Source organism: Gigantopelta aegis, chromosome 1 (genome assembly GCF_016097555.1).
Source record: "Gigantopelta aegis isolate Gae_Host chromosome 1, Gae_host_genome, whole genome shotgun sequence".
Taxonomy (NCBI): Eukaryota; Metazoa; Mollusca; class Gastropoda; order Neomphalida; family Peltospiridae; genus Gigantopelta; species Gigantopelta aegis.
Window position 1 is genome coordinate 17,853,746 of NC_054699.1, and position 12,559 is coordinate 17,866,304.

Below are 12,559 nucleotides of genomic sequence, written 5' to 3' on the forward strand. Positions count from 1 at the left end.
CGTAGCGAGTTTTCTCTAAGCCTGCGGGTAAAAAGTTACTAAATGTTTGACACCCAGTTACCAATGATCAATAAATCAATGTGCTCTAATGGTGTCTTTAAACAAAAGAAACTTTAATGTTTTAACCTTTCCACAAAATTTGCCAGAAGACCTTCCCAGGCGATATGAAAATGAAGGAATTTACAACGAAACATTCAATCAGAGCAACTGCTGTTTCCAAATATTGCGCTTTGAGGCTTTTTCGTGCATGGTTAACGGTGGGTCGTTTTACAGTCAAACAAACGCCATTATTTCCGACTCACGTTGTTGATAAAATTTCTTCGTTCCTCTGTCAGTTCTAAGACAACATAGGTCAGATTTTGACTTTATAAAAAGTCATGAAAATGAACATCACTTCGGCAGGTATGTTTTCTAATGATTTTGTAATGTGTATTGCCAATTTTTCGTAAAACAATTTCACCAGTTTGAAACTTTTACCTGTTTTAGCGTTCAAAATTGCATTGTCATTGCATTGTTTTTTTGTTATTTAATCTATAACATTAATGTACTTATAATAATATAGCCAAAGTTAAAAAGATAACAAAGAAAACAACCATACCATCTTGGTATTTTGAAATTGGAACCAACCAAATCATTTTTAATTAAAGACTTTGAATATGAAACTAGCAGGCAGAAGACGGTTTGATTATTTACCCCAAGACTGAAGACTGTCAGACATCCCAAGACACACCAAAATACCACAAAACACCACCAAGACACCACCAAGATACCCTTAAACTCCATAAATATTTTTAAAAATGAATTTGTTTACTATTTTATGAAACACCATTCTCTCACCCCAAGCCATAATACACAAAATAATGAAAAAGAAACCAAATAAAACAATATTATGTCGTCACATAATATTGTTTATAAGTTAACCAATAAAGTTCAAACTTCAGAGCGTTGATGCTTTAAACAAAAATAAAAATAATGTCTCATTTACCAAGTTAAATGAAATCATAAGTCATTTTACCACCATTACTTAGTCTGAATAAACAACAATATGTCTTAAGTCATGATATCATTTAAATCACCATGCTTCAACATCAATTTCACCATGTTCTCATTCCACTGAGAAATACACCATGTTATCATTCCACTGAGAAATTCACCATGTTCTCATTCCACTGAGAAATACACCATGTTATCATTCCACTGAGAAATTCACCATGTTCTCATTCCACCAAGAAATCCACCATGTTCTCATTCCACCAAGAAATCCACCATGTTTTCATTCCACCGAGAAATCCACCATGTTTTCATTCCACTGAGAATCCACCATGTTCTCATTCCACTGAGAAATCCACCACAACCATATCACGATCCACTTTCATTGGTAATATCAGGTGATAAAAACTACAATAATTTTTTTTCCAATAACTACGTTGTACTGTACTTATTATACAATGCACAAAACATAATTTTATACATTCAATAAAATAACAAATATATATATTTACTCACGCTCTTCTACCAGCTTTTCAAACACCATAGTTCTCTCTCTCTCTCAAAATGTTCAAGTAATTTATAATATCAAATGCACTCCTTTTATTCCACAAAAACACTCTCACGCAAGCTACACTGCTTTCACCGCACACCAAGCTATACCCCAATCTCTCCACTTTAATTAAACACTCTACTCCTACATTGCTTAAAGTACACTAAGAATGTACTGACAAGCTAACTAAATGCAATGTTCTGGCTTGCCCTTACCCAAAACACACAAATAAAACCCAGTGAATCTGTAGCTCATTAATAAAATATACACAACCAATATATACACCAATATATATACTACATATTACCCTTGACTTGTGACACATAGTTTATGGTCATTTTGTACCATAGTGCTTTGGTCATTTCGTACCATAGCCATTTCGTACTCGGTATCCTATTTTTGTCATGGTATGCCACTTCTTATTTTTATTGTTGACGAATAAAGGTTGACGTGTAAACATACCTTGTAACACACGGTCTTCGTGGGTAATTAAGTTTTTTTTTTAGATCGGCTTGTCTTAGAAAATCTTGATATGTTATTCTAACACATGGTGCTCGTTGGTAAATAAAGGGACATTCCTTAGTTTGCTGCAATTTTTAAGATGTTATCGACTAACAGAGACTTTTTAATGATTGTAATTACATATCAAATATATTTTTTACCATAAAATATTAGTGTCTGTATGTTAAACATGTTTCTGATTGTTCTAATATTTGTACTAGGTTAAATTTGATTTTATTTCCTAAAATATATTTTTTCGTATGTACGAAATTATTTGAAGACAAAATACAGTTTGGGCTTCTTACAAATATTAAGACGACCAGAAACACATTGAATATACAGACACTAATATTCTAAACAAGAAAATATATTTAATATGTAACTAAAAGCATTGTAAGTTTAATCGTAGAAATATTTTATTAGTCGGAAACATCTTATAATGCAGCAAACTCGGGAATGTACCTTTAATATAATGATGAACGGAAACGTGAGGAGATAAATGTAATATATAATCTTTTTCTTGTTCTTATTTTCTTTCTTTATTAAGGGGTGGGGCTTCAATATAGTTGCATTAGCCTAATGTTTATTTTTTAAACCAATATTTTACTATCTATAATTCAACTAAGCTGCACAATAAATGATTGAGGTACGAAATGACCAAGGTACGAAATTACCAAACAGACATGGTACGAAATAACCATGGTACGAAATGACCAAATAACTATGGTACGAAATGACTTGGGTACAAAATGGTAAAATTGGGTACGAAATGACTGGTACGAAATCACTATGGTATGAATTGACTGGTTACCGTGTGTACACACACATACACACAGCTAGATTGCAGTGTCTTGACTCTTGGGGTATATAGTTGATTATATCCCTTAGCAAAAGGCTGTCATTAAGGCTTAAAATTAATTCTTTTACTTCATTTTCCACAAAATATTTTGTAAAATAGAACACTTTAATTCTTTTTAAAAAAATGTGTATGGAGTCTTGAGGTATCTTGGTGGTATCTTGGGGTGTCTTGGGTAAATAGTCGGACCCGGCAGAAGACCATCACAGCAGAAAACCATGATCACCATCATGACCATGTCAGCAACTTTGGTTGGGGGCAGCAATATATTAATTTTGCTTTTAACTGGGGAGATGGCCGTGTCCCCATAGCCCACCACCTTCCTCAGGTCTCGAAACGGCCTGTGGCCAGGTCGCCAAATGCGACCAATGTCCCGGGTGGGCAACTTAAATATTAAAAAAAAAATGGCATTAGTTGCCCAGATAATATTATTTGAGCGATCTTCTTTATAGCTATAACCTATGAGCCACTATTAATATTTGTATTCTACATTAAAATCTTGCTCGTGGGTTCTCTTACCATAATTTGCCAACATCAATTATTAATTTTTGGGCCACCATATTTTTTGGTGAGTTCCGAGCCTGGTTCCTACATAGCACATGTCTGCTGAAACCAATAAAAAAAATAAGTAGACAAAATAAATATAAAATATTTTATGATACGATCATACAATTGAATACCTGTATTTTTTTTTTTTACACACCCCAGGTGCTAATCTTACTGCCGAAATGAACATTTTCTTTGCCGAAAGTCAGCTCAAGTCGCCGAGCTATTAGCAATAGTGAGAAGTCGAAGTTGCCATAATATTTTGGACCTAATCCAGTTTCAAAAACAAAATCACACAACAGATGTCAAGCCCCCAACTTGTTTAATGTTATAGCTCACTTGGTACCTTGTTGGTCCGTGTTTATACCTTGGCGCCAGACTGTACATTGATGCATGTCATGCTGTTTACAGTGACCAGTCAAGTCGTGTTAATCCTTGGCCTCATTCATTTCAGTAATGTCAGAAAATACTAATTGTTACTGTAATTTTATTACCGGAAGTAGTATTTTATATTGAAATATTGAGATTAGAACCAAGTGTATAATTCTGAATTTTTTTGAATGAATGATGAACATGGCAAAACATAATGAAATATTCACTTTGCTTAATTTGATCAAACTTCTCCCTTTACTTCTGGGAAGGGAGAAGTCACTTCTACTTTTTCAATTCTAAATTAGGGCCTGCACACATGTAAGGGATAACCCATTGTAGATCAATATCATCTTGAACATATGTTGTAGTTCATTTCCGAGACTTTTGATTGGCTGTGAGGTCATGACCCAAGTGTTCCAAGTAACTATAAATGGATGACGTCATTTTAGTGTGTCATTTATGTCTAAAGACGGCATTAACTTAAACACTTTCAACCTAATGCTGAGGCTTTTTGTTTAGTATTTGTGCGTTAACCTATATTAAAAATGACTTTAAGGGTGTACAAGAAATAAAATAATATACTTGTGCCTGCTGGAGATGATTTATCTTACAACTCGTGGTTTCCCAAAGTATCTAAGTCTATTTCGGGGTGGGATTTAGCTCAGTTGGTTGAGTGCTCGCTTGAGGTGCTTGCGTCACAGGAACAAACCACCTCAGTCGATCCTGTCAGCTGATTTTTTTCTTTCTCATTCCAACCAGTGCACCACTACTGGACAAAGTCCGTGGTATGTGGTTTCCTGTCTTTGGAAAAGTGCACATAAAAGATCCTTTGCTGCATTATAAAAAAAAATGTAGCAGGTTTCCTCTGATGACTACGAGTCAGAATTACCAAATGTTTGACATCCAATAGCCGATGATTAATTAATCAATATGCTCCAGTGGTGTTGTTAAACAAAACAAACTTTAACTAACTCTATTTCGCATGTTAGCTACTAAGCTACATTTGACAACCACTCGTAATATAATTTATAAATCATTTCCAATGGGTACTTGTGTATTATTCTCTATATCAGTGAAACATTTTTTCTTTTATGTATATGACATTTAGCAAAGCTTGTTTTCACCTTACTGACAAACTGAATATCCAAAGATAGCTTAATGTACTTTTTTTTTTTTTTTCAATAATTATATTTAATAATTTAATAAGTATAAAATTGTGTGAATGGTTAGTCTCATTTTGCATAAAGTTATTTTCATTTTGCATAAAGTTAAAAAAAAATTCACTCTTTTAATTTAAAACATGATTTATATGGTCAATTTATAACTTACATGCAAAATGAAGTTTGTTACCTGAATTTTTTTTTTTTCATCAATAATCAATTCTTAGAAACCTGTTCATTAATATATTGTGTATTTATTTCTGGTAATTTTAAGACCGTGGTGCAGCTTTATTGTGACAGTACTAATGTTATGTACATATTTTCAGGCGGAGTCCTGTCTCTTCTGGATGAACCAGAGCCACAGCTGAAGGTAAACATTTTTTAATATATATATTTTTTTTATATACACATAATCCAATCAGTCTAATTGAAATTAAATATTAAAATCCAACTTCATGTAACACTACTAACAGCCTTGGTGATATTAATGTTAAACCATCCGTTTCAAAGCTGCATGAGATGAGACCTAGCCCAGTCGGTTTGGGATTGATTCCTGTCAGTGGGCCCATTGGGCTATTTCTCGTTCCAGACAGTGCACCATGACTGGTATATCAAAGGCTGCAGTATGTGCTATCCTGTCTGTGGGATGGTGCTTGCATATAAAAGATACCTTGCTACTAATGACATTTTTTAGCAGGTTTCCTTTCTAAGACTATATATATGTAAAAATTATCAAGTGTTTGACATCCAATAGCTTATGTGCTCTAGTAGTGTTGTTAAACAAAACAAACTTTAACTTTCAAAGCTGCATGTACAGGCATTGGAATAAGACGAGAATGGTCATTCAAGTTAACAGGATGATCATGTCAAAAAAGTTGAGAGTAGTAGTTCGTCGTCCACAGATTGTTTTTAACGAAGACACCACCACCTAAATATTGATCAATTGAGTGATGTTCAAATAAAAGTTACCGGCCTTGATGGCGCAGTGGTCTAGGCCGTTGTTCTCAAAAGGCTGGTAGGTACAGGGTTTGCATCCCCGTACCACCTCCCACCCAGAGCGAGTTCTTACGGGCTCAGTGGGTAGTTGTAAGGCCACTACACTCTCCTTTCTCTCATTAACACTTTCACCAACATCTACTAACAATTAACCAGTCATGGACAGACAGCCCAGACAGTTGAGATGTGTGCCCATGATAGCGTGCTTGAACCTTAATTGGATATAAGCACGAAAATAAAGTTGAAATGAAAAAATAAAAGTCACACACACAAGTATCAATAAAACGAGAACTGTGGAATGAATGAATAACAAAGTATCAATCTATTTGTGATGGAATGATAATGGGAATGGTAAACTTTATAAATATGTCTTAACCTACCATATAAGATACCGTTCCTGCAATTTATGATGACCTTTACGTCGGTTACGAGACACTATGCTTACTTTGATGCCTAGTTTAGTAGATGTTCCGATATGCTGTTATCATTAAATGTTAAAGGGACAGACCCTAGTTTTTAAACACTAATGCATATTTTTCACATTACTTATATTTTATTGTTTAGATTATCCATTTCCATTCAACTGAAATATTTCTGGTCATTCTGGTGTTTCTAATACCATAAAATGCATATTTCATATTTTTTTAAACATATGTGTCTGAGAAGTAATGGTTATGGAATGAATGAATGAATGAATGTTTAACGACACCCCAGCACGAACAATACATCGGCTATTGGGTGTCCAAACTATGGTAATGCAAATAAATAAAAATTCAAGACTTAAACAAAAACAGTGTAAAGAACTGTGCAAAAACACAAATATCACAGAATTTTACGGATACTGAATTTTACTCAAAACTTCAATTTTGTGCTGTATTGGCCATTCTCAAAGAGAATGTTACACCCCTGCACCACAGTGAGGTTACAGCACACGCAGGGGTAATGGTTATGGAGTCGCGTTTTAGTTTATTTTTGAGGCTATTTCAACTTCACAGATTCATTGTTTCACTCTGTTGTATCCAAATTTGTTTCAGATTTGTAAATTAACCAAACTTAGTGTCCATTAACATGGGTTGAAACTAAGAGTCTAGGTGAAAAATATGATTTAGTGTTTAAAACTAGGGTCTGTCCCTTTAAACATCACTCGATTCCATGCCGTATACGTTTCCCATTATGAGTGACTACCAGAGGATCCATATATCGATATGACATGAATCCTTTGATTTCTTTTACCTTTGACATGCAACGATGTCATGCAACATTCAAACATTTTATTTTCTACATTACATACATGTGTTTAACTTTGCATTTTAGGTGTTTGCACTGGACAAGCTCAACAAAATTGTGAATGTATTTTGGGCAGAAATCTCTGAATCCATTGTGACTACCAGAGGATCCATATATCGATATGACATGAATCCTTTGATTTCTTTTACCTTTGACACGCAACGATGTCATGCAACATTCAAACATTTTATTTTCTACATTACATACATGTGTTTAACTTTGCATTTTAGGTGTTTGCACTGGACAAGCTCAACAAAATTGTGAATGTATTTTGGGCAGAAATCTCTGAATCCATTGTGACTACCAGAGGATCATATATCGATATGACATGAATCCTTTGATTTCTTTTTCCTTTGACATGCAACGATGTCATGCAACATTCAAACATTTTATTTTCTACATTACATACATGTGTTTAACTTTGCATTTTAGGTGTTTGCACTGGACAAGCTCAACAAAATTGTGAATGTATTTTGGGCAGAAATCTCTGAATCCATTGTGACTACCAGAGGATCATATATCGATATGACATGAATCCTTTGATTTCTTTTACCTTTGACATGCAACGATGTCATGCAACATTCAAACATTTTATTTTCTACATTACATACATGTGTTTAACTTTGCATTTTAGGTGTTTGCACTGGACAAGCTCAACAAAATTGTGAATGTATTTTGGGCAGAAATCTCTGAATCCATTGTGACTACCAGAGGATCCATATATCGATATGACATGAATCCTTTGATTTCTTTTACCTTTGACATGCAACGATGTCATGCAACATTCAAACATTTTATTTTCTACATTACATACATGTGTTTAACTTTGCATTTTAGGTGTTTGCACTGGACAAGCTCAACAAAATTGTGAATGTATTTTGGGCAGAAATCTCTGAATCCATTGTGACTACCAGAGGATCATATATCGATATGACATGAATCCTTTGATTTCTTTTACCTTTGACATGCAACGATGTCATGCAACATTCATACATTTTATTTTCTACATTACATACATGTGTTTAACTTTGCATTTTAGGTGTTTGCACTGGACAAGCTCAACAAAATTGTGAATGTATTTTGGGCAGAAATCTCTGAATCCATTGTGACTACCAGAGGATCATATATCGATATGACATGAATCCTTTGATTTCTTTTACCTTTGACATGCAACGATGTCATGCAACATTCAAACATTTTATTTTCTACATTACATACATGTGTTTAACTTTGCATTTTAGGTGTTTGCACTGGACAAGCTCAACAAAATTGTGAATGTATTTTGGGCAGAAATCTCTGAATCCATTGTGACTACCAGAGGATCATATATCGATATGACATGAATCCTTTGATTTCTTTTTCCTTTGACATGCAACGATGTCATGCAACATTCAAACATTTTATTTTCTACATTACATACATGTGTTTAACTTTGCATTTTAGGTGTTTGCACTGGACAAGCTCAACAAAATTGTGAATGTATTTTGGGCAGAAATCTCTGAATCCATTGTGACTACCAGAGGATCATATATCGATATGACATGAATCCTTTGATTTCTTTTACCTTTGACATGCAACGATGTCATGCAACATTCAAACATTTTATTTTCTACATTACATACATGTGTTTAACTTTGCATTTTAGGTGTTTGCACTGGACAAGCTCAACAAAATTGTGAATGTATTTTGGGCAGAAATCTCTGAATCCATTGTGACTACCAGAGGATCATATATCGATATGACATGAATCCTTTGATTTCTTTTTCCTTTGACATGCAACGATGTCATGCAACATTCATACATTTTATTTTCTACATTACATACATGTGTTTAACTTTGCATTTTAGGTGTTTGCACTGGACAAGCTCAACAAAATTGTGAATGTATTTTGGGCAGAAATCTCTGAATCCATTGACAAAATGTAAGTTTTTTTTTTTTTTGATACAATAAATAATCGTATTTTTGTAATGCCTGACTATTGTTTGTCCCAAATTCCTAAACAAATGGTTTTTGATTTGATGTAAGAAAAAAGTAAGAGTTTTGGGAAATCACAAAAATATACTTAGAAAACAATCAGCTCAGAAATAAATAGCTTGTAGTAAATTCTATTTTATGAATAAAGCCATTCCCTGTGGGACCGACTATAGATGGCTGGTTTCCTTGCCTGTGGTTTGTTATTTTAATCTTAGTTTGAACATGTACTTAGAGCAAGTGTGTTTATATATATTTTTATACTCATTTATTATTGGGCATGCAAACTAAATGATATATAGATAGATGGATAGATATAGATATAGATACATATTATCATAAGTGAATACTACATTTGATTACATAAAATGTAAGGACATCCAAAATGATGTCATTTCCATTAAAAAATACATCGCGCCCCATATTCTTACGTCATTTGAATATCTAGTAATGGCGGACTAGAATTAAAGTTGCGTGTACAGTTTACAAAAACACATTGTATTAAGCTTGAGCTTATATGATAAAGAGATATTATGCTTGTGTATTTCGGTATCGTCAGTATAAAAATCGTATTATGCGAGCCTCTGGCGAGCATAATACATTATTTTTATTCCTAATATATGATATTGACGATACCGAAAAACATCTGGTATTAACCTCTATGTATACTCATTTATTATTGGGCATGCAAACTAAATGACATATAATATATATATATATATATATCAAATATAAGTGAATATTACAATTGAATACATAAAATGGAGACTGCACTGGGGCAGGTGGCAACAGATTCCCTCTAATTATCTGTGTGGTCATTAATCATACTTAATCATACATGTATAACCATATATAAAAATGTATACAGTGTGTTGTCAAATAAAACTTTTCTTCCATATATGTGTAGTAGTGTTGGTATAAAATGCTCCTGCAGTAGCTAGTGGGAATTTTCCCTATTGGCTTAGTTGGTAGAAAGTCTGTGGTTCGAATCCCCTCAGTGGAGGTTGATATTTCTGTTTCATTTGGAGCACACGTTTTCTTTATCCTGTCATTTCCACATTGAATAAAAGATGGTCCCTGTAGGTTTAGTTCTGGTTAGGTCTGAAGGCTAGGAGTGACTGCTGCATATATTGTTTGCTAATTTTGATGAGCATGTTTTCTATTTTTAGTGAAGTTCTGTATGAAGACCCGAATTTCAAACACAGACAGATGGCAGCACTGGTTGCATCAAAGGTTTGTATTTTGTTTTGTCCCGAAACCCCCCTCCCCTCCCCAGCCAGTTGGTGAAAGGGTCATTAGCATGGCATGGTTAAAGTCCCAACAAAAATATTGTAATTCTAAAAGATACAGAATATATGTTCACAGGTGCAGAAAGTGCTCACCAAATGCAAGTAAAAATTCTTAAAAATCTTATGGATGCATTAAAAATTGCAACTACCAGTCCGACGGGTGATCTGTCTTTTTGTAACCTAATTTTTCATTTAAATGTTTTGCACCGAATTCACGACTGCATAAGCCATCAAACCTTCCTTGGTGGGCCCATGAGGTTTCTTTCCTGTTCCAAACAAAGTATTACACACAATAATATTAAATGCATGTCATTCGTTAGCTAATAAAGCAGGAAATTTAGTGGCTGCTGGGGAGGGGATGTCTAGACTAGTGAACAAAGTTTATAGGGAAAGTGAATCATACTTCCCCGAAAGTAAATTGAAAAACACAGAGAACAAATGTTTCTATGTAGAATGTGTAGTGCGATAATTGTAGAAAAAATTACAACTCGAAATATAAATATATTTAAAAAAAACTCACCCTGCACATGCACCTGCAAAGAATTCATGAACATGCATTTTGTGTGTTAAATATTTTCAGGTTTATTACCACTTGGGAGCGTTTGAAGAGTCCCTGACTTACGCTCTAGGAGCTGGCGATCTCTTCAATGTGAACGACACATCAGAATTTGTTGAGACGACTATAGGTATGTAAAACAAATTGTCATGTCTAGTTAACTTGACGGAAGATTAAAAGATTTGTTTCATATGGCCTTGTAACTGTTAGTTACCCTCTATCTCATTTTCACAATCTATCTGACTATATTATATAAATAAATCACCAGAGTCCACTGTCTACAAGTCATATACATCTAAAGTCAATGACACACACTTTTTTCATACCATTGTTTAGGATTTGTAAGCAATAAATATATCATATCTTACCTTAATTTCATTTGAAATCCATATTTCATAAATAGGTCATTTTTTTTCATGTGGTTAAGATTTAGCTCAGTTTTGTTAAGTACTCACTAGAGGTTCATGCGTCGCAGGATCAAACCACGTTGGTGGATCCATTCAACTGATTGTTTTTTTTCTCATGCCAACCAGTGCAGCACAACTGGTCAAAGGCTGTGGTATGTGCTTTCCTGTCTTTGGGGATAGTGCATATAAAAGATCCCTTGCTGCATCAGGAAAAATGTAGCAGGTTTCCTCTGATTTACCAGAATTACTAAATGTTTTGACATCCAATAGCTGATAATTAATTAATCAATGTGTTCTAGTGGTGTCATTAAACAAAATAAACTTTGTATCCAGTTTATTGTCATTGTAAGAAGGTGCAAATTGATGTCATTGGAATACTAACATAATTCAAATTCAAAATTATCTGTAGTATTATGATAATATATGAACTTAAAATATTCATACTTCAGGGCTTCAATTAAAATTCCTCTAGCCCTACTTTATTTTAAGTAAATACAATTTTACTAATAGTAATAATCAGATATGTCAACTAAAGAGAGATATAGAGCTCAAAAACACTAAGACTGGGCTGGGATGGAGGTGGGTGCAGGATATTCATATTTCGAAAATACTAGCCGTCGGGCATGGCAATAGTAGTTATTTACTAGCCCAACATTGAATACCGCTAGCTATGGGAATGGGGCTACCATAATCTAGAAGCCCTGAATACTTTACTACTTAAATATGATTAATTTTCTAATTTTTAGCCAAATGCATCGACCATTACACCAAGCTGTGTGTGGAGAATGCTGAGTGCGGTGAGGATGAGAAAAAGCCGATTGACCTCCGACTTGAAGCGGTTGTTAACCGCATGTTCAACCGATGTTTTGATGACCACCAGTACAAACAGGTATTGCACTGAATTACAGATGAAATATCTCCCAGTTTTATAATATTTTTATTATGGGGGGGGGTGGGGGATCACACACACACACACACACACATATGGATGATGATGAGATAAATGGCGAATCCTCAATATTTTTATTTTGTATGGGACTACTTCATATGACTGTGCTCCATAGCTTGCTGTCAGTTA

At 34.1% G+C, this 12,559-nt stretch overlaps 1 protein-coding gene across 1 annotated transcript in view; it reads left to right on the forward strand.

Moving 5' to 3' along the window:
• The first annotated feature begins 255 nt into the window (after nt 1-255).
• LOC121371521 (26S proteasome non-ATPase regulatory subunit 1-like) overlaps nt 256-12,559 on the forward strand; it is a 356,152-nt gene continuing 343,848 nt past the window's right edge. The window contains exons 1-6 of the mRNA XM_041497471.1: nt 256-402; nt 5,302-5,345; nt 9,106-9,179; nt 10,399-10,462; nt 11,099-11,204; nt 12,228-12,370. Of these exons, the coding sequence (XP_041353405.1) occupies nt 378-402; nt 5,302-5,345; nt 9,106-9,179; nt 10,399-10,462; nt 11,099-11,204; nt 12,228-12,370 (456 nt within the window). The 5' untranslated portion in view covers nt 256-377. The remainder of the gene's footprint in view (nt 403-5,301; nt 5,346-9,105; nt 9,180-10,398; nt 10,463-11,098; nt 11,205-12,227; nt 12,371-12,559) is intronic.